The sequence below is a fragment of the Larimichthys crocea genome, chromosome I, assembly GCF_000972845.2.
Source record: "Larimichthys crocea isolate SSNF chromosome I, L_crocea_2.0, whole genome shotgun sequence".
NCBI classification, from domain to species: domain Eukaryota; kingdom Metazoa; phylum Chordata; class Actinopteri; family Sciaenidae; genus Larimichthys; species Larimichthys crocea.
Window position 1 is genome coordinate 32,934,382 of NC_040011.1, and position 23,203 is coordinate 32,957,584.

The window sequence follows — 23,203 nt, forward strand, 5'->3', positions numbered from 1 at the left end:
TTCCCCAATGTGTCACAACAGCATGTAAACATCTGGATAATTCTCCCACGTCATGACGGACAGGCTGGCAGAGATAAGACTATAACAGATTGCGCTGTGTTGAAAATATGCTAAGCACCAAAGAGTCAACAGAGTGGCTCGTTGGTAAAGACCAGACATCTAGTAATGACTTTGTGTTGTATTAAGTTTTATCCAACAACTATTGTGGGATTTAATTTAATTTAATCATTGTGTGCATTCACATCATACTTTTTAAGTTCTTTGATACTGAAGAACTTAAAAAACATTCTCAGGCATGTCCTGGATCCATCCTGGAGGAGTGTTTATGATATCTATGATATCTGAGTGGATTTACATACGTTAGTCTGATTTTTAGAACTAACTTGCACCATCTTCATCTTACGCCCCTCCACCCTGCACCACGTCAACTCTTCTGCACTTCACTTAGAGAAGTGAGAACCCTTTGGTCTACAGACATTAGAATACATTGATGATGGGTCCTGGTTATTACCTTTATTGCCTATTTTATGTCTTGTCACGTGTGCTTGCTTGCTGTGACATGCTCTGTAATCCTAAATTAACTTCACAATTTGTTTGTTAAGGGAACATAGGCTACTCATGACCTTTGTTACGTAGTTATTACAGTAACTTTACTAAACATAGGAACTGAATAGAATCAATTTATTTCACACAACAATCCAATGTAATCATGCTAAACATGTTATGTTATATTCCTCCTAGGACTGTGTGTGTGTGTGTATGTCATATGTACTGTATAGTACTGTATGTGCTTCCCTTATTTAACCACTACTTCTTCTCTGGCCTAGACATGAGATAAAATTAGCACAGTTGCCTCCCAAAAAGACGTATAAATAGAGTAACAAAATTGCTCAGTTGCATAAAGATGGCAACTCATTTTTAACTACTTTCATCTTGTTGTTTTTCTTCACCCATCTCCACATTCCTTCATTCCACAGTTTTAAAGCACCCTCTGGGATTCAAAGCCTCCTCAAACATATCAGAGCAGATGTTCTGCTGGCTTCCTAAGGCCTATTTACACATTATATTGTTGCATCTGGCCACAGAGCAACATTTAATGAAGACCAGAAATCTGAGGCAATCAAGGACAAGTATGTCAATATAAACTATACATGGAAAATCACTGTCATATTATTAGAGTCGCTTTGATGTGGTAAACTCCACCCATGTATTGCAAACACAAAGAATTCCAGACAGATACTACTTTTTAATGAAGAGTATCTGCCGCCATTATACATTTCAACCACTAGGTGACATCCTTTTCCAAACTTTCCTCCACCAGCTGGGCTCCAGGCCAGACCACAGTCACCACAAGGCCCCTCTAATTCCCCCCCTTGCAGGACTAAGTGGAGCCAGCTCTGTTAAAGCCACAGACTCCCCCGGCTTTGTGTCAGGTCAAAACTCTATTATACAACATGAGTCGGCAAGTTAGCTTCAGTGTTAGCGGAGCACTGACAACTACACAGTTCAGACACAGACTGGAGATGCTCAGTTTAAACCTCAGGGGAGATGAAGATAGCTTTTAGAGTCTCGACAACTGACCAGCACTGGGAGAAAGAGTCAGCACTGTGTCATTTTTCCTGTCAGGAGCAGGAGCAAAACCTTAAAAACAGATGCTATAAACAGCCAAAGTGTCAGTTTGAACTCCTGGATTAGTTCTGCTAGACTATGACTGCACTGTGAGGGAGGAAACATTTGGAAAATTCTGTCCTTTCAGCTCTCTAAAACAACAAAGATCTGACAAGCTGTTGACAGAGTTTGGGGGTTGCAAAGTGCTAATTTGCACTATTTTGAACGAAAGCTTTTTACAGTGCTCGTGTAGGAACTGAAATTCAAGCAGCTAAACTTTTACGAGTCAATTTAGGGTCACAAGCCAAAAATATGCACTACTAAGACACAGTAACAACCAGCACGATAAGGAAAGATGGGTCCTGCTTTATTACCTTATTTATTACCTATCTTGTCTTGCACCAGTGTCCTTGTGTCAAAACCTAATTTATGCCTTTGTGCTGACATGCTGCAAAATCCTAAATTAACTGTGCAGCACTTCTTCGACAAACAGGATTTGGTTATTGAAGACTGTGTAGTCGTACAAGTCAGGGAACATACTTCATTCAACTAAGGTTAAGAGACTATGAGAGTATCTTCATTATGAAGTTATTACAGTAACTTTACTTAATTTATGAACTAAACAATGTAATTGTGCTGAACAGTCATGTTCTGTTCATACAAAGACTGCAGCAGGATGTGGTATTTAGTTTCATTAGCTGACTGAAAAACAGTCAGAGCTCATTGTTTGCGATGGACCTGACCTGATACAGTGTGTGTGTCATATATACAGTATGTACTTCCCTTGCACTATGTAACTTTTCCCATGAGAAGTACGTGACGCAGCCCTCTGATTTACAGAGTTTCCTGATGGACAGTAAAGCAAACTGCTACCAACTGTAGCTGCTGTTAGCTAATGTTAACGTAGTCTGTTAATCAAGTAGCCTGGGCTGTGAGTTCAAAGCACCAGGGGAGTATGAGTGTTTGTACCGCAGCCGTTTGGGACCATCGAGAAGACACCAAAGACACCAGAATGACCACCAGAACAGAACTGTACACAAGCAACATAACTGGGCTCAGCAGAGAATGGCAGAGGTAAAGAGTTGAAGAGGGCAATAAATGAAGCTACAAAGAGAAAAACTGAAGTGACCAAGCAAGAAGCCGCTGGGCAAGAGTGAATCTGGAATTGACTTTTAGGCGTTGGCGAGAGTTTGGTGAAATAAAAGGCTGAAAGACAGACGCCGAGCTGGGCTGACTGCTGTTGGACTAGTCAGTAATATTAGCTGCTGCTGTGTCTTGTGTTGTCACACTCTCTAGATGTTTGGCTGTTAGCAAAGTTGTTGACTCACTATTTTTGGATCATAAGCAATATAATCATAAAATATACATGTACAGCTGTCCATAACTGATGCTACTGTACACAAACCCTACAAAACGTTACTTTAAGATGCCATTACAGGTAGATGGTGATGGCATTGCAAGACCTTGATTACTGTACTGATGGGGTGCGATAAAGGGGCCCAAATGCATATTTTTGCCACAGGCCCCCATGAGAGGTTATTAATCCGGCCATGGAAAGAAGCAGAAACATAGTTATTAGCTCCTGTTAAGAGACAGGCATTGAATTATATGAATGAAAATGAGGGAATAGGGCCAAAGGAGGAGAGATGGGAAATTCCTGAGCTATAAAATGAAGGTCAGTGAACACGAGAGTTGCTGAGTGACCGGCTCTGGGCAGACTGCCTTGTGGAGCTGTAATGGTGGCGCCCATGCAGGCATTATTTCACACTGATGACTTTCAGAGGAATTTAGGAACAAAGCACTCAACAACAACAACAACAGGCTGTTTCACTTTCATGAACCAAATTCATCTGGTTCATGTCCACACTTTATTAATTTCATTCCCTCTGCACAACACATGGGTGCAGAGTCAAGACAGACTGAGGCGGAGAGGCAGATCTCATGCACAGACGCACACAAGGGGAGGTGTGTGTGTGTGCGTGCGCGCGCGCGCGCGCGTGTGTGTGTGTGTGTGTGTGTGTGTGTGTGTGTGTGTACAGAGGTAAGTGATTCTGTGCATGGGCTGCTGTTAAAGCCATGGATGCAGTCAATGGGAAACTATGTGTTTGGTTTTGACACACAGACACATGCAGAGCGCTTTCACAGAGTAAGCGAGGGTGGAAAAAACTGCAAAGGAAATTAAAAGTGAGACAACTTTTCACTGTTTGTTTCGTGGGTCGTTGTAGATCCTGGTCTGTCTCAGCTTCGAGAGTGGATGCGCATCACTAGTTTTGCAGCCATTTGCTTTCCAAAACGTTACGGACGAAAAGAATTTTACACAGTGAAGTGGGGCTCTTGCTGGGACTTACAATGAACAGCTGTAGCTGCTTTACATATTTACTGTAATTCATATTTATCACAGTGTGATTTACTTCTCTGTGTCTGTGTAAGCTACATTAGTCATGAGGTAGAGGATGGACAGAAGATAAAGATTAGACTGCTCATTGAGGGATTTTCATGTCTGAATATGTAACATGGATTTTTTGAAAATAGTGACAGTTAATTCAACAGCATCCAACATGAATCATCCACATCAGTGAAGTGTTTTAAAGTAGCTACAAACATTTTCTCTTGTTCCTCTTTGTTCTTTAAATCAAACCTGATTTTCAGTCAGACAATGGCATTTTTCATGGTGTATTAGTGACATTAATTGCCAAATCATGTTCAGCTCAACATCAGGTATCATTTCTGAAAACAACAATAGTCTAAATAACAATATTCAACATTTTAAATGCGACACAGGACGTGTAAACAGCATATTCTGTTAAGACATTCCCAATCAGGCCTTCTTCCGAAAGTTTCTGATTAAGGCATGTTGATTATGCCTCAGGTTTTAATAGCATTCTTTGGACATGTATAATGCCCATACAGCTGCATCTCAGCAGGGTTTTTAGTGCAGTTTGTTTTTTTATGGTCAGCCATAATTAAATACTTGTATATCAACACGTCTTTGGATATGCTTTATTATGCTTTGGACATGACATAAGCTGCAGGATTGCACAAATATTAGTGGAATATTCTTCTTCATTAGCCATAAAAACAGCTTAGTACTATAATTATATTCTGTGCATGTGGACATAATTAATAAAACCCTACTGATTTCTGGGATGTAAGGCAAACCACTCAGCAGAATAAACACTGTTTACCTCTTCCTATGGTGTATTCTCTGGATTGTTTGTGTCTGATTGTGACTTTTTATGCTTATATGTAGCACTAACTAAAATGATATGACCATATAAGTTCATATAAGTGATATCCAGACTAGTAGAGTTGGCACAAATGAAAGCAGAAAGCTCTAAAAAAGATGAAAGAATCTTACACAGGTGGGAGGTCAAAGGTCAGATTGTTAAACCAACAGGGCTCTCCACGCAGAACATTCTCCATTACTGTATTATCACTAAGGCGTCCCACAGAGGAACAGTAACACACACTGTAAAGTACTTGTGTACAGTCTATTTATTATTTGACTGGCAGGGCAGGAATGTTAATGACAGACTTATTTAGACAGAGAGGAAACAGATTTAGCTCATTCGTTCAAAAATAAGTCAACAGAGTGTTTTAATAAAACAAGATCATGACATCTGAGACTGCATGGAGGGAAAAAAATGTTATTCTGATGTGCGAGCGATGTTGAGCAACAGGGAGGATAATCTGTGTGAATGTGCACCGTGAGTGATGGTGGGAGAAAAAGAAAACACAAGGACAGAAAGAGGGAAAAACCGAGAGGCAGAGAGATACTGAGACAGACTGAGAGTTTTATTACTCCTGTGAGGATGTTTGTCAGGCTGCCATTCTTCACTTCCAGCACTCCTTCAGTGTATGGCACAAAGAGAGAGAAAACTGTTGAGAGACAACTTAACTTTTATGTTTCATCAATCAATGCTCTATTACATTACCGGAAAATATGAATAAAAGCACTCAATCAGAACTAATACTGTGGGAATTTGAAGTGATCAAAACTCAACAGGGTAAAATAGTCCCTCTGTGCATGACTTCATAAATTCTCTCATAAAGGCAAAAGAAAAAAATTCTAAAACACAGAGCTCTGCCACTTGTGTGATTTAAAGGTACTGTACAGCAGAAGCAGAAACTTTTTATGTGAATGTTGAGAACGAACAGCTGATAGAAGCTAGACTACCCGAGACGCAACGAAGGCAGAAAATGAAGGTGTGACGTGTCTGTCTGAAAAGTGATCTTTGCACACCTGGATATGAAACCTGATATGAGATGATTTTTGGTAATATTTATATTGAAATTACTGTAAAAAAAAAGAAAAAAAGGAATCTATAACATGTATATTTACATGTGATATTATGCTAACACTCAATCATGTGGATTAATCAGGTGGAGTCAGAGTTTAAGATTACAGTGGGTCAGGTGCGTGACCGTCGGTCGGTGGAAGCGGAGCTACCACTAATGAGCTAGCTCTGCTGGTGTGTTTACTTTCTGACCACAATTGGCTGCCTGATGTTTTACACTGTAAAAAATAGAACACACTGTTTTTTCTGTTGTTTTATGGGAAGCAGTTTATAAAAGCCTATTTTCATTATCTGCTATTTCTGATAAGACATTCTGTATGTCGGAGTTGATGAGTGTTTTGTTGGGTGATGCACACATTTAAAAAAATAAGTAAGACTATAAGCCACTACTTTTTTCACACGCTTTGAACGGTGCGGCTAATTTCAGACATGTGGGCAAAGATTATGCGCTGAAGAAGAAGACACTAGTTTTGATTTTGAACTGTCATTTTGCACATCATGCACACACCCTGACCATGGAAAACACATAAAGAAATGCATATGATGCAGCTTTTAAGTTAAAGCCAATCGGTCTGGCCGTCAAAGACGGAAATAGAGCTGCCGCACGTAATCCTGGCATCCCTTGTTGATGCCGTGTTAATGCCATACTGACGATTTTCAGGCACAGTTTGAAAAAATGCGTGTCTTAAATTAAAAGAAACAAAAAAAATCTTCCGTGTACCGTCTTTCTGTGTTAATACCTCATGTTACATGAAAACCTGTGGCTTATATTTAAGTGCGGCCTATATATGTACAAAATGTATTTTCTTTTCAAATTTAGCTGGTGCGGCCAATAGTCCGAAAAATACGGTATACAGAAATTGTAAGAAAGGATCTTTAGTAGTAGTTCAAAACTGTCTGCATGAATATGTATTATGGATATGATGTCATATTTTGTCGGGATCTTGGAGACTGTTAGCTACAAGTATTTGGTTTGCCACTCTCATTTGTCAAAACTAAAAACAATAAAAGGGATAAAGGAAAATGTGTGGTTGATAAACAAGCTTCATGGTTGTTTTGCTGTCGAGTTTTTCTCACTTTCCCAGGACATTTGTTGAGTCTTGGTCATTGTTTGCTGTCTTATACAGTAAAAGTACTGCCCCCTCCGTCGTGTGACCACCTTACAGGCATAGCAGTCCGTTAAATGTATGCTACACATACATTTACTCTGCTAAGCTAAAGTAGTTTCCTTCTACCAGGTTCACTTTAAACGTTATTATTTGCCTCCCTTATGTCAGAAAAATGTAATTACAAATGCTAATTTTAGCTCAATTACAGGAGCAGCTAAAGAAGAAGTGAATACATTGAACTTAGCCAAAGCTAGGTTTGGCACCAGCTAGCTTACTTGATGTTTTACATGCTGTACATACATTGTTATATATATAAAACAGATTATATATATGATGTAATATATATTAAAACAGATTCTAGTCTTAACTATTGACCAGAGGTGCAGTTAGTAGGTTTTGCTTTGTGTGGCGGTGTGGTTTTGACTCCTGTTCTAAGTAGATGTTGAGTCAGCCTTTCCCATGAATAAAAACACTGGCACACACAGGAAGTGATGTGTTTTAATGAGTGAACTTTGGAAAGTCAGCTCAGTCATCCATCTCCGAGCTTGTACCTTAAAGAAGCTGCCACTCCGGTCTGTGAGGCCGCTTGGGGGATTCCCAGGCGGTGGGCTGGAGGCCATGTTGTCTTTCTGTCCACAGGACCGGGTAACTCTTGCTTGTGGGTGTGTGTTTTACGTCTGGGACGGCGTCTGCAGGGGCCGGAGCTCTGTGGGTCAAAAACACACTTCAGCTGTGGTGCAACCAGAGAGGAAATTCCTGCTTTGGCCACAGACAGTATTATGGAGGTGCTGGTCTGCTGGAATGCTTTCATTGTGACTGTCTGTCTCCTCTCACCCCTCTCTTCTTGCTTTTTAAACATTCACCTCCTTCTCCTTTCACTTTCCTACCTCCTCCATCTCTCTCTGTTCCCCCTTTCCCTTCCCCCTTCGGTTCAGATAATTGTCTTCATCCTTTTTTTTTATCTCATTCCAACAGCTCAGCTTATTTTTGGACTGAACCTCCGTCCTCTCATTACCTGTCTTGACCTGTTTCCTCCCTCGCTCACATTTTCACTCTCCTTTTTTTCCCTTGATTTTTCCCATGTCCTCATACACACATAATTGATTTTCCATCTTGAAGAGCCTGAGTGCCAGCACAGCTGCCCTTCCTTCCCACCCATCGTAACAGAAACGTTTAGGGCTGTGGTGCTTCGGCAGACTCTAAATAAAATTCTAGTGGTATTTAATTGACTCGAACAATATGACATTTTCTTCTTGGTCCATGGTGAACTGATTCTAGACTTTGCCCTCCCTTCTAACTCTGTTTCTCTTTCGTTATTTTGTTTCTCTGTCTGTGGATGACTTTTCTCTGACCCTTCCCCCTCCTCCTTTCTGTCTCCCTTTCTCCCCCATTTTCTCTCCAGCCAGGTTAAAACTATTAGGCCGGCTCTTCCCCTCTTGGCAGAGGTTCACAGCTCCCACAAAACTGGGGAGATTCTCCATCGGTCCACACGTGCACTTTCATCTCGCACAGGAAGGAAGTTATCACCCCCTCCATCGCAGACCCAGGGGGGAGGAAAGAAACTAAGGGTGAGAGAGAGAGAAAGGCGGCCAGGACACACACTTTCAGATGATCAAATGTGAAACCGACTCTCTCCAAACATAACCTTTAACAGAATGGAAACATCAGTGGAATTCCACACCCCCCTCCATGGTAAAAGATGCAGTACAGAACATGACAGGGTCATGTTTGCTACATTTTCAATGCTGCCATTGTCACTGCACAAAAGTTGCATTTAACTTCAGTCATAAATCCGAATACACAGGATGACATTTCTTTTTACAAACAACATCACAAGACAGGACAACATGTGTCTGGGTAGCAGAGCTGCAGAAAAGAAGACAAATATAGAACTAGTGTGCTAGAAAGCTGAAATTCATTCAAATGAATTCATAATTATAGCTGCACTAATTGCTCAGATGTCTGCATGGAACATTTAGCAGAGCCAGATATTTTTGTTGGAGACCAAAAGCAGCTAAAAGTTGAGTAAATATTGGACAGAAACACAACTCTCTCTCTCAAATGAATGCTTATGATGCTCTGCATGTGTAGATAGCAAACTGTTTGCTCAAGATTACAAATTCACAAGATCACAAGGCTCCATCTTGCCAGACTTCAAGCTGTGCGCTTGTGTCCAGACCAAGCAGCACTCTCGGTGGCTGTGAAGTGAATCCAATGCAGAAGTGCCAGAAACTGCAGTTCCTCCAATGGCCACTTGAGGCTGGCTACAGAACGTGTCATTCTCCATAAGTCCCTATGTTAAAATGTCCAACTTCACAGCAGAAATAAACATGTTTACAGCCTGGTACAAAAAACAGTTTTGGTCTCTGCACCAATGATCCATGTCTTTGGCCATTTTTAGATTAGCCTGGAGGCGGCAGAGGCAGAACTGCCAACATGGCGGTGGCCACACTGAGATTCACAATGGCTCTTCAGAAACCAGTGGGTGATGTCATGGATACAATGTCCATATTTAGAGTGTCAGTGGTTCAGACAAATCACCATCCTATGAGGAACTACTTCCGCTACTTTTCTGGATGGAAAAGATATTTCTGTATTTCTCCTGACTGGTTTCGGTAAGCGTTTGATTAGGTTATATAGTTTGTTGTTCGGGTTGGTTGAAGTTAGTCAACCACTTGAGGCTGGCTACAGTTAGTCAGTTAGTTAGGTTGAAGTTAGTCAACCAACCAGTGATAGATGGTAACAGGCAGATGATTCATCCAATCACCTACCAGGTATTTTTTATTTTTCCAAACTGTTTCAAAGATGGCTCTGTGTAACGAATCAGGTTAATTGCCCTAATTGGAAGCTTTAAGAAATAATCTGCAGCAAAATAAAATGATTTCTTAATTACTGAAGGCATCAATCAAGCAATAATGTCAAACATTCTCTGGTTCCATCTTCTCAAACGTCAGGACATTTGTAATTGTTGGATTTGTAATTATATGATGTTTTTTTCTGATAATTTATCAGTTAATTACACAGTCAATTGAATCAATTGAGTTTCCAGATTAGTCGCTAAAGAAAAATAGTCGTTAGTGGCAGCCCTGGCACCAAACTATAAATAAATCCCTGGATTTCCTGGAATCCCTGTAAGGCTGACTTACAGTTTCTGGTGACCTGTACAGAGACTGGACCATTTCCTGACTGTCTGAGAGTAGAACTGATAGTCTGGCACCTGGTTTCATTTCCACAGAAAAACACAGAGGTCCTGAGAGAATAAGGGGGAATTAAAAGCTGAACTTTTATATTATATATTATTATTATAACCAGTTAACGATGACTCGTCAAGTTCTTCTGCTGTTGACTCTGCAGAAGATCTTAAACAGGTCACAGAGACAAGGACAGCTCTGACAGTAAACTAAACAATGTCTGAACATAAATAATCCTCTGAGCCTTACAGGAATCAGAGAGCATGCTGGGTATTGTAGGACAAGATGGCCTCTCACCATCAGAGCTCTATTTGGCAAAACAACTGTGGGAATGTCCTGAAATAACCTCCACTCCCCCACAGAAACACTCAAATCATCAAATGCTCATGTAATGTAACAATCTTTTTCTTAGTCAGTGCACATGGACAACTGTGTGCGTTTCTTTGTGTGTACCCCGTGTGTGTATGTGTGTGAGAGAGCCTCAGCTGCAAGTAAACAAAGACACATCTGAGTGTGCACCCCTCCCTTGGAGAACCAACGACAAGCCTCCTGGCCCTGCAGCACAGAGACACACTGTTCATAAGGTAAACATGCACATACACACATCAGTACTTACAAATGCTGTAAACAAGCACATAAGACATTTAAGCCTACATAAATAATTATCCATGAAGAGAAACAGACACAGGAAGAGAATGCCCCCCCCCCCCAGCACACACACACACACACACACACACACAGACCTCATTGTGTTTTGCATAATAATAAAAGAGACAGACAACAGGACTTCGTTAAGCTTTGTGGTATTTTCCTTTTAAAGCCCGCTCTGCTCTGATGGTGGGACCCTAATTTTCTCTCAGTGGGTGTCACGCTAGCCGTGAAGCTGTGCCGTCCCATATCACATAATGAATGGCTTCAGTGTTTGATGGCGGTGAACACAGACGTGTGTGGTGTTAGCGCCACTACTTCAGCATCATTTGATGTTAACGTCTTTTGATCAGTTCATTTGGTTAATTTATTTCTCTTAGCACTCTACTCATCTAACTCTAAAAAACATGTTATTAACTCTTTATAAAGGATGCTATTTTGAAATTGGTATTAATTAGTCAGTGTTTTAGGAAATTCAAGTGGTTTACGTTGATCCCGTCACAAACAGATCTGTGTGCTGCAATGGTTAGCACATACTACAAAGACAGTTGTTCTGTTTTTATGAGAAACTGGGGCTCTAATGCAAAATGACCTCAGAAACATCAAATATACTGTCAACAATAAAAATATATCAATCTGTTATAGACTGTATAGAGCACTGCTGCCAGTCTTGGTCATGGTCACATGACCTCCTGGCTATATTTCAGACTTTATAATCCTGTATATAGTTCTGATCCTTAGTCCAGGCTTAAAGTCCATGTACAGTAAGAATTAATGTGTGTTGTGAGTTTGTCAGACCAAAGAAGAAAGTTATTAACCACCCAGCCAAATTTGAATGATTAAAAATATCGACAAGTTTATAATTAGGGATCAGAATCGTATAAAAATGAGCAGTATTCTCAGCTCCAGGACTGTGGGGGCGTGTCCACTGAATCTGTTGAAGCCATGACCACTCATGGGAGCAGTCAAGCAGGCATTTTGAAGCAACTGAAAATCATCATTTCAGAAAATGACATGACTAACTTTGAAACACTCTCAGCGAGATGAATTCATCTCTATCTCTCTGCTAGGGGTGCAGGGGTATGCTCAGGGAGGCCTCAGCGTGTCATCGAGCCACCCTTTAAGGACCGCCCACAAAATCCTGGACTGAAAACTGGTGAAAAAAACAGTTTGAACCTCTAACTCGACATTTCACTAATATATCGTTCAAAGTCTTTTCACGTTTTCAGCAACTATTTTCCAACATATTTATTGTGCTTTGAAAGAAATCTCTGATATACTTCAAAAGTAATCTTGAATCTTTTAAAAAGACTTTTACCATTCTGTCCATTTATTTTATGCTGTTTTAATGTTCTCTTTTAAACCTATTTTAATCTGGACCAGTTTGACTAACAGGCTGAGACCAAATCATGTTGTCCTGGGAACCATTAAAAAACTTGTTTAACTGTTCAGTTCATATGCTGATCAATCTGATCTGGATCAATCTAACTGGGCTGTTGATCTGTCTGGGATACGTGTAGTGCAAATATGTCGTGAATCCAGCTGTTTCCCTCATGTTTTCCTGTTTGTATGTGTGTGTGTGTGTGTGTGTGTGTATGTTGTGTTTGTGTTCCTGTGCACACCTGGCTCCCATAAGCCCTTCACCTTGCACTATTTCAACCCCCAGCTCTACACATTCAGTGCCAGGTCACAGCCTGTGCTGCAGTGGTTATCTAGTGTTGTCTACGCGCTGCTCTTCTCCAAATTTTGTGATTTATTCTTTGTGTTGATTCCTAGCCAATCCCCCTACCATCCACATCTGTGCTCAGAGCTACCCACTTTACACAAAATGAATGCTGGGTGTAAACAGGACCTCCGTCCCGCCTTGTACAAACAAAATAAAACCAACAAACTTTATCCTTCTTTGTTTAAACTGTCGAGTCAACATGAAGTGCTGCTTCATGTTTCAGCTGTGCAATCCAGAGGCTTCATCCTGCTGTCAGAGCAGCAGAGGATGGAGGAGGGGGCTGCACGCAGCTGCACAAACCCACTGCAGATAACTCCCACACGTGTGTCATGTTATTGTCCTGAGGCCAACCACATGATGGTGTGTGCGTCCACAGGACAGAGGGAGAGATTTGATTGCACCGACTTTGAGTATCTACTTTAAAAAAGACTAAGGAATTCTTTAAAAGGTTTTGACTTCACTGATGAAAGAGCGTCAACAGCCCCACAAATCTGTGTGTGTGTGTGTGTGTGTGTGTGTGTGTGTGTGTGTGAGGCTGCAGTACAGAATTCGGGTCAGTGGTTCTTTGTAAGTTCAGCTGAACCGGCTGGCCCACGCTGTGTTGGTTAGAGAGGAAAGACTTTGGTTTTTTATAATATACAGAAATGCGATCACTCACATGTTTTTCACTCGAGGAGAGAAGGTTAAGATTACTTTCATTTTTTCCATAAAATGTTTATGGACCTTCTGTCAGTCAAACACCAAGCTGACCAACAGCCTGACCTCTAATCACAGCTTCAGTGATTCAGTCCTGCAATAGCAACATGCAAACACTTCAAATCACCATCAGATAAATCAAACTTTGCATATATTAAGAGCTCTCCTGGCTTAAATCATAGTGTGAAACTGTGTCAGGCACCAGCACCGCCCAGCCACAACTTTCCACACTAAAGGTCAGCTGAGAAAAGCCTGAGCTGCTTTCTCGAGGCTACTCCCCTTTAAATTAGTACCAGGAACGCTGGATCAAACCGAGGATCGAGCCCAACTCAAGAAATGTTTCTACTTCTTCAGATTTAAAAGAAAAAGAGAGAGGAAAGAAGATGGAGCGTAGAGGAGGGGGACTTCCGAACAAACAGAAAATATTCTAATTACTACGTTGAGTCATGGAGGAGATATGGAAGACGAGCTTAGGGTAAACGGGCACTGAAAAGTGGATGTAATTATTTCAGTCCAAGCCTGGCTGTAACCAAAGTTGGACTCCTGACCAGGCAAAGCGAGCAACCGTCACACCCTCAGGGGTCCCTAAGTCCCAGGTTCCCTCTGGCCATTAGACTGTGGTTTTATGATTTACTTTAACCTTCCTTTGAATCAGCACAACAAACTAAACTAAAACTAACAACATCAGGAAAAACACTGAGGGCCTTAAAGGAAAAGTTTGACATACTGAGAAATACATTTGTGTGCTCTCTTGCTTGAGACTTAGATGAGAACTCTTATCTGTACACTAAATATAAGGCTATAGCCAGCAGCTGGTTAGCTTATCTTAGCACAAAGACTGGTAACAAGGGGAAACAACTAGCATTGCTTTGTCCAGAGGTAACAAAATCAGCCTACCAGCACCTCTAAAGGTCACTGTATTATCAGTGTAAGAACAAAAGATTCATGAGTAGTAGCTTTCATTTTTCATTTTTTCATTTTGTCTTCATGCATCTCGTGCAACTGGCTCAAATCTTGTAAAAGTCTTGTGTACTGTGGTGGGTAAGTGGGGACTAAACATTAAGGACCACCATCTCCTTGGTCATTTTGTAAGAAATGAGAAAAATAAAATATATATTTACATATACGTACAAACAAAAAATTTGTATAGAAAGATATGGTAAATAATAGAAAAATATAACTGACAGCAAAACTTCAAAATTTGAGTTGTACATAAAATTAGTTTGTAGAGATTTAGCAAGTACATACTGTGTGTCTTTTCTGGCTACCGCCGTTGTTTGGATCAGGGAATAGAGTTGCAGTTGGAAAACACGGAGCAGTGGGTGGAATATTTTCATGCAGCTGGCTTGAAGAGTCTTTGAGGTTTCTGCAAATACCTCATAACAGCTGGTAAACCACCTTTTTGGCTTTTTCAGTCACCCCTGCTGAACCTCACTGTGTTTTTTATGGTTAAAGCCCTTGATTGTTTCTGTTGATATTCTGCGTACATGGTGCATATTTCTGAATAAATAATCAAATTATAAATGAAACAAACAAACCTGGAGTGGAGTAATTTTCTGGTTTATTTTTGGACTTCTGGAAGGAGGAGAGGGTAGTAAATACCTTATATTTTTGCCCCAGAGTGTCCCTAGCTGGTTAATCCAACCCTGCCTGCAACTAACCCTTGTGGTAAAATCCTGAAATGCATCATTGTTAATAAGTTTCTTGGCAGATACATAGAGCACAACAATAGAGTCGGAATGCATGCATGAAGCTGATATTTAATGTTGTGGCCTGCTGCAGGATTACAGCAGACACTGGTGTGGCTCCTGTGAAAGCGTTCAGTGTTAACGTTCCCCACAGGGGCGGTTTATTCTCACAACGGTAACTCGAGTGGCCGCTTCCTTGTCCAGCCGAGATGACATCACTTTTCAGAAACCTGCAGAGCTCTCGGTTCTACCTTGAACTTCTTCTGCAGAGAGGACCGGTCAGAGCAGAAACAAAGGCACCTGGATAAAAAGCATCTGTCCTGTGGTCACCGTGCACAAAAACACTGTCAGCTTCATAAACCCAATCAACCACTGACGAGCTGCGAGTTACTTCTCATTAAAATACCTCTGTGCTGATTCATTTCCCTGTAGCGGTGTGTAACTGGGGGATCTTTGTGCCAAAAATCCTCAGTTCTGCAGTGTAGCTAATCTCTCTAACAGATTCCAAAGAGGCTTAAATGAAGAAAGTGACCCCTTCTTTACACTAATGAACATCACCTAACTGCTCATTGAGAAAAGACACAGGGGGCTACGGGAGGTGAGCTGCAGAACAGTCAGATATGTGTTGTGTTCAGTCAAGTTCAGACAGGTTCTACCAGATCCTGCAGCAAAAAAGATCGCCTCTCAGATATGCAGGTGGGGGTGCTGGAACCCGTTGCTAAAATGTTACGTACTTTCATACATTTGTAGAACTCAGTTGCTCTCAAACTGCCCTACTGCTGGGGTATGAAGCCACTTTTGGTGGGGGGGGAAGGAGGATTGATGACCAGGGGAAAAATCTGGAGTGGAACAAAGTTGACTGACTCTCAGTTATGTAGGGAAAATAAAACAAACAAGGCTTTGCTGATGCTATCGTGCTGACCTCAGTTTCACTCACATTCATCTGGATCCTTTATTAGTTTCTCTGTCATTGTTATGATTTCTCAGTTGTGAAGCATGGGGCACGAATTTTTCGGAGCAGAAACATTTGAGAAACATAAAGTCATACCAACTCTATGCATTGATAGAGGAATAAACTGTGAAATGACAGAGTAAAGGACTGTATAGAAATTATTAGAGGGGAAAGGATGGAGGGTGTTCTATGTATTTTTTTTAAGGGAGTGTAGTTTAACTTTTTGGGAAATATATGTAGTTATTTTTAAGGCAGAATTTTATTCTTGTATTATTCTATTTAAAAATTGTATTCCATCAAGTCCATCAAGTAGATGAACCGTGACTGACTATGACTGATAATTCCACTTCTGATGTGTACATTTGTGGCTGCTTTATTCCAAAAACATATTGAGGTTTAAGTTGGGGTACACCACCTTGTGATTATTTATGCTCTATTGGTTATTAATAACAAAAGAATTGTACAAATTCTGTTTTATTTCTTTTAGGAAGTTTGTTCAAAGTCAAGGGAACGGGTTTAAAGAAAATACTAATGCTCTATTGTTATATTTAAAAGTGTTGAGTACAGTCCCTACCTAATATAATACAAAGCTTTATCATATAAGAGGTTGCACAGCCATGTGGGAGTCATATTTCTAAGGCAAATCCTCTACTTTGAAGTCCCTGTCAAGCTGTGATGTACAGCCCATGCACATATTTTTACTAGCAGCCTTATCAGTGAATTCTTGAGTTATTTGTAGCAGCCCAAGAGGAACTCAGACACTAAAAAAATACACTTACACATCACCGATGTCTTCATCTTCTTCAACATGTCATGTAACGTGCACAGACTTTCCAGCTGCACACCGCACAGCTCCTCTCAGGCACTGACAGCAGGACTGTTCTCTCTACATTTCACAGTCCCTGCACGCTGCACTTGAACCAAACTTTTCTTCAAACAGGCATAACTCTGTCTGACTACACAGAGTTACTCCACAGGGAAACTTTCATCGTCACAGTTGTTGTCTGAAAACAGCGCATGCCTGCTGCTTTGAAGCAGAGTCTCCCTCACCTTAAAGTCGGCTTCTTTAACACCATTCAGTCGGTGCTGCGCTCCGGTTATGCTCCATGGCTGCTGAGTCACTTTGTTGCTGTTTTGTTCGGTTGTTCGGGTGACACCAAGCAGCCTCAATGTCCCCGAGCTCGGTCGGTTACATGGTTTAATGTCGGACAGACAGAGACACAGAGACACCGGGTGTAGACCACAGCGAGGACTGAGGTGTGCGTGTGTGTGTGTGTGTGAGAGAGAGAGAGATAGAGAGAGAGAGAGCGGCGGTAATACGAGGCCTGCAGCTGATTGGCTGAGGAGTTCACGGCGATTTTCACCTTGACTCTGAAGTTTGTCATGAAATGTTTTCATTGGATAACAGTTTCTTACTGTTCATGAGAAAGTTATTCTAACATTAAGATATATATGTATATACGGTGATTTCACATACTGTATATACTTACTGGGTGTAGGTTATACATGTTTTTATATTAAATTATTTGTATATGTTCTTTATGTGTGCAGAAAGTGGCTCTAACATTACTTTTTTTTTTTTACAATCATGTGTTGTAAAATGATAAATGAACCTTGATATACAAGCCCCATAATTATATAAATAATTATATATACTATATTATATGTAATTAAAAATGTAGAGTTGGCACAAGATCCACGATGGAATCACAAACTAAAGTTATCTTACTATTAATTCTACAATATTGTAGTTTTATTACAATATGATATAAGTTTAATGATAGGTCTATCGAAATGTTACACGTAGTACAATACAAAATAGGCTACATAATGTACTACATATTAAATAGATATGAATATACTGGTATAATGGTCTGGTAAAAATTTGTGAATAATGTGTACATAATGTGTACAATGAGGATTAAAGTAAGACTTAAGTAAGATTAAGACTAAAGCTATTAGCTTAAATAATTTCTGATATCTATAGGTCGAACTATAGAAAGGCTTTACTTATGGTATATATATGATTGACATATGCAATTACAGCCATATGAATAGATTTATGGATAGTCTGTAAATGTTCTTAGTTGTCCAGGTCATCTTTCTTTCTTTCTTTCTTTCTTTCTTTCTTTCTTTCTTTCTTTCTTTCTTTCTTTCTTTCTTTTCTCTCTCTGGGAAAAATTAAATCTGGGCCAACTGGACTTGATTGTAAATGCATTTCACATTTCACCTCTCATCCAAGTTCTTCAGCTCTGAACTGAAGATGAATAGTTTAGCCACTTTGAGTCATCAAAATCAGCTGTGTAACCATAACACTGATTATTATTATTAAAGCTGTTATGGTGAAAAGTTGGTGAAAACAAAAGGTTGGTTTGTTACATAAACAGAGAGTGATGTTGGCATTCATTTGGAGTCATGTCTCTGGAGATCTCACAAATGTTAGTCCAATATTCATTGGCCTTTTAGCTCTGTTTTGGTCTCCACCAACTCCTGGGTTAACGAATATGGCTCTTTAGCTGCTAAATGTTCACCAACTAGTTGTTAACATTACTAATCTGCCCTGTGGTGCTTGACAGTGATGATTAACGTCATTGATGAGAACCGGGCCAGTGAACTAAAATAGTAAAATTGCTGCAAAACCAAAACAAAACGTTGAAGGAGGCTAAAATGCTTTGAGTAGGGAAACTAGGGTGGAACTGTGGATTTGAGCATATGTCCATTGAGGTGAGGGAGTCCTTTAACATTACACAACAATTACTCATTGTTAATGTGAAAATACTGATTGGAGCTTTAACAAGAACAAGTTTTGAGTCACCATATTGTGAAAAATCCTCCTCCAGCATGGTGCACTAGCCTCTAATGGTTTGTCTGACCCGAATGATCCATGAGGCATTAGTATAAACCCATTATAAATGATGCTTTATGAGAAACACTGAATATTTAATGGATGTTAGAATAAAACCACCAAACATGACAAATTATCTACTTTTAACACGTGTACTATGATTGTAGAGGTATAATCAGTTTAAAAAGATAATTGTACCATACACGGTGAATAAATAATAAAATGAAGACTGTATTTTCTAATAAGATGAAATATGCAGAGTATACTCCAGATAAACAGTAAGTTAATGATGCTTATGAAGAAATGGGAAAACGATGTGTGTGTGTGTGTGTGTAAATCAGTTTATTGCAAGAAGACCACTGGGAACAAGGCCAAACATCTCTGTCTCCCTCTGAGCTCTGCCCAGAGGTCCTCATCAACAAAAATGAGGATTTACAAACAATTCAAAAGACATGAGCATAAAACGACATTAATTAGCTGAAAACTAACTGCTGTAGGCCTACATTCTAAATACTGTATGTACCTCAGATATAACTGCTCATCAGAAGCTATCCCAACATCTGTGTTTATAATAGCATATCCCTCTGATATGTACAGCATAATCAAGACAGTGCCTTTTTGATCTTGAAAATTCATTAAAATTACACACAAAATAATCTGAATTATGAAAGAGGCATGCAAACCAGACCAGTATTTGTCTCTATGTAGCCTACCTGAAAATATACCCCAACCATTTTCTACTGTGTGTGTGTGTTTAAGATAACAGCCACCTCTGGAGATGTAATGCAGCTCTACAGTGCTCTCTCGTGGCTGCAGGAGGAGCGTCAACACCAAACAGAGGACGCCTTTAATAAATCAGCAACTCTACTAACATGAGAATTCTCCCTCAAGGTAAAAATAAAATGAAATAAAAATACACATCTTCCACATTTTGTTTGAACACATGCTGAAACAGAGTGGCAATACTGTTGACAAAGGTGTTTTTTTTTGTTGTTTTTTTGTTTGGCTCAAATACAAGCAGGAGGATGGCCACAAGCGTTTGGTTTTGAAGCCTCAAATACAAGGGATGGCACGAGAGTTCAAGCACTGTGAAACAATATGTTGTGACAGTTCAAGGGGTGGTGTGCCATCAGTACACACTTCCTCTTCTGAATCTTTTACACCTGTGATTTATCACTACATCAACACACGATGGGGATCAGCAACAGCTACACCACCCATGTTAGGACCAATGATGAAAGTTTGCCTTTTCAGTCCATCTCACCAAACCACGACTTCTCCGTGCATCACCGTCCCCAATATACAAATGTTGCAATATCTTTCCAAACTATACAAAACTTATAAATTATAAAGTTCTATTCTTAAATATAAACAACATCAAGTCAGTTTCCAGTTATTAGATTATATATTAGGTACAGTACATTGTACAGCTCCGGCGTCAAAGAGCGGAGGAACGTTCCATTTAATACACTGTACATGATCCAAAGGGCTGAAACTGGTGGTTAGACATGATCTTTGAATAAATTAATTCATAAATAAATCATGATTATGTCTTCCCAGTAACAGTGGTGTCCTTGGTTCCCCTCGAGACTGTGACACATGCACACACACTCGCACACAAGCACACGCACACAGACTTTGCACTCAAGCTTAAGTCCAAATCTACAACTCTTACTCCTATTCTAAAAATACTTTTGGCTTTAAGAAGTAACAATGTTATACTCAACTCAGAGACTAAAAACTAATTCTTTAATATCATACAAGAGGTCTACCGTCTAGAGGGAACTTTTTAATTCAGTAGTTACATGTTTAGAGTACCTGTAGAGGCTTTGCAATGATAGAATAAAATCTCTAATCAATAAAGTGACAGTGCTGGATGTCAGTTCCAGGGAGATCCCTTTCCTACGTAGGTTGTATTAAAGAAAAATGAAGCCCACATCTACTCGGATATGCCTGTAAAGAGAGAGAAAAACAAACAATAATAGACTCTATGTGAATAGTGTTAAAATATCTACACAGTGCAAAGCTAGAGTTGTGACTAGTACAGCATGCTATGTCGGCTGGTACTGAGCATGGGAGACATGTTGAAGCATTCTGAATGTATTACTGGCAGACCAAACCACTAAGGTAAAACATAAAATATTGTCACTGTCATCGGATCATTCAGCTTTGCCAGACTGATCCAGTTGTGCATAAGAGAATTACATATATCAGCTAATATTAGTACTCATATAATCCTCAAATATATACAGAGAAAGCCAGTTTTTTACTTAAAAATACCTTAATTGTGTGCTTATATCCAAACTTGTACAAAGAGTAACAAACAATCCAGCTAAAAATCGCTGTTAGCTGTTAGCGCAGGATTTCTCTCTTTCCGCCAGTCAGTTACAGTAGCAGCTTCTTCACCAACAGTAGCCTAACTGTTGGTGTTAATACAGTTAAGTTCACTCCAGCCAACCTTTCGGTTCATTAAACGATTGGCAGCAATCTCTGCTGCTGGGACTTTCTTTTCACTCCTCCTGTCCGATCCCCACTCCACCCCATGCCCAAAAAAAAAACAAAAAACTTCCGGTGTCTTCTCTTCTTGTGTGTATTGCACCAAAGATAAATCATATAGAGCTCTATTTTTCTATTTGAAAAAATAAAAGGGAGGACTTGGTTCCAAGGCGCTGAGAAACCAGGAAGCCAGGAGAGCTTTCCTCCATCAACCAGAGGAAGAAGAAGAAGAAGCAAAAAGAGGAGGGGGGGTGGGGGGTCAGTGGATGTCTCGGCACATAGGAAGGTTGACGAAGATGAAGACGTTAAACTCGATGAGGATGGAGAAGCATAGAAAGATGGCGTACAAGATAAGGCAAGCCAAGCCCAGTCGCCAGTCCAGAGTCCATTTGTTCAAATGGACACCGAGAACCTGCAGGCGGGAAAGAGAGAGAGAATCAGTGACATCTTAGGGTGTATTCACTCGTTTGGACCAGTCAATCGCACTCAGATGTGGGGTCAGACAGTGTTTGTAGCAGATCACCCTGAGATGGTGGTCTCACCTCCACGCAAACTCAGTTTGCACACAGAATGCAATCGACTACTATCCAAAACAACTGGCTTGCATTGCCTGATAGTAGAGCTATCCAATCAAGTGTACCTGATGCGCCATATAAAGAACAATTCAGAAATCATTCAAGTGTGTAGCGCATGAACCCATTAAAGCCCACCTCTAACAACAAAGGTCTTTTAATAAGACAAGCCTGAGAACTTGCTCACAAATTGCAATTGTTTGTACAACTTTTGGACTACTCTTGAACGTTCCCGTGTGAACACAAACAAACCACATTGCAAATTCAACAGTTGTATCAAATCATTTCCTGTACTGGAACAGAGGTCATGAAACTACAAATCTAAACACACCCTCAACTACAGTACAAATCGAACAGAGAACAAGGTTCACTTGTGTCGTGATAGATTAGGAGCATACTACTACATACTGCAATAATTCCTGTTTTATGAGCTCTTCTGAAGTGGACAGTGACTAGACCAATGGGACAGACTGGTGATGGTTGGACTCAAGGGTGTAGGTTGGGTTTCAAAGTTGGTAGGGACACCAGGATGAGGTGGAATATGGAAAAGGGGGCAGGTAAATCAGAGGATATGGTGTAGAAACTTTGGTAGTTTTGCTTGCTGTGAACTGCTATCAGGGTGTAAGTTCAAAATTCAAAAAAGAACATCAGAACTGTCTCCATTTTGTGTGTCCAACCAACATGCAAAGGTGGGTGATGCGATATACAGCCCAGCCAATGATTTCCACTGACCTACAGGCAGTACTCGAGTTGAGGGGGGGTGGGGGGGATGGCATCCCCCCTGGGGAAAAAATGGTCAAAATCATCCCTCTTCTAAAACGGTCATCCCTTCTTCCATCTCTTGAGGCATTTTATCAATGCATGTGAAAATTACTTATATTTAACACTGGAAATAGAATTACCATTCGACATTTAGGGGGGCTTTATGATAATCAGTCTATTACCTATGTTAGCGGTTTTCAAAGTGTGAGGCGCGCCTCCCTTGGGGGGCGCCAGAGGACTTCAGGGGAGGCGCGGCGGGAAAAAATGAAAATATATCTTACAAAGATATGTGTCTCATCACTGTGCGATGAAAACTCGGCGAGCTAGCCCCCAAAGAGTAGCAACAAAAATCCACAAAACGACACAGTATGTCCAGCGCGAAGAAACGCTGCCTATGTCTCCTGCTATGTCTCTGCTTTAGTTTGAATCAGTCACGAAGCTCCTGGTTGTTACATAAAGACAAAGAGGCTTTGACAGTGAAGTGAGACCTCTTGCTGCGATATACTACCTTTGGGTTTACTTCATTCTGGATCGTCATTGGTGGGTCAAAGGTGAATGTGGGCGGTACTAATAGATTCTCCTGACTCTGATTGGTCGACAGGTGACAGGTGT

The 23,203-nt window shown here is 40.4% G+C and overlaps 2 protein-coding genes across 8 annotated transcripts in view; both read right to left on the reverse strand.

Annotated features, from left to right (window-relative positions):
* The window catches only part of LOC104926631 (ras and Rab interactor 2), a 34,893-nt gene extending 17,680 nt beyond the window's left edge, over window positions 1-17,213 (reverse strand). The window contains exons 1-2 of one of the 2 annotated variants that reach the window (XM_010740533.3): window positions 16,967-17,212; window positions 7,567-7,721 (exon numbers count right to left, since the gene is read on the reverse strand). In XM_010740533.3, the coding sequence (XP_010738835.3) occupies window positions 7,567-7,635 (69 nt within the window). In that variant the 5' untranslated portion in view covers window positions 7,636-7,721; window positions 16,967-17,212. Of the gene's footprint in view, window positions 1-7,566; window positions 7,722-16,966 lie in introns of both variants that reach the window. The other variant, XM_019279256.2, reaches the window with a different exon arrangement.
* Window positions 17,214-19,083: 1,870 nt separating this feature from the next.
* LOC104926633 (sodium/potassium/calcium exchanger 3) overlaps window positions 19,084-23,203 on the reverse strand; it is a 56,428-nt gene continuing 52,308 nt past the window's right edge. For 5 of the 6 annotated variants that reach the window (XM_027286115.1, XM_027286141.1, XM_027286125.1 and 2 more), the window contains one exon: window positions 19,084-21,669. In XM_027286115.1, coding sequence (XP_027141916.1) covers window positions 21,517-21,669 — 153 coding nt within the window. In that variant the 3' untranslated portion in view covers window positions 19,084-21,516. The remainder of the gene's footprint in view (window positions 21,670-23,203) is intronic. The other variant, XR_003463467.1, reaches the window with a different exon arrangement.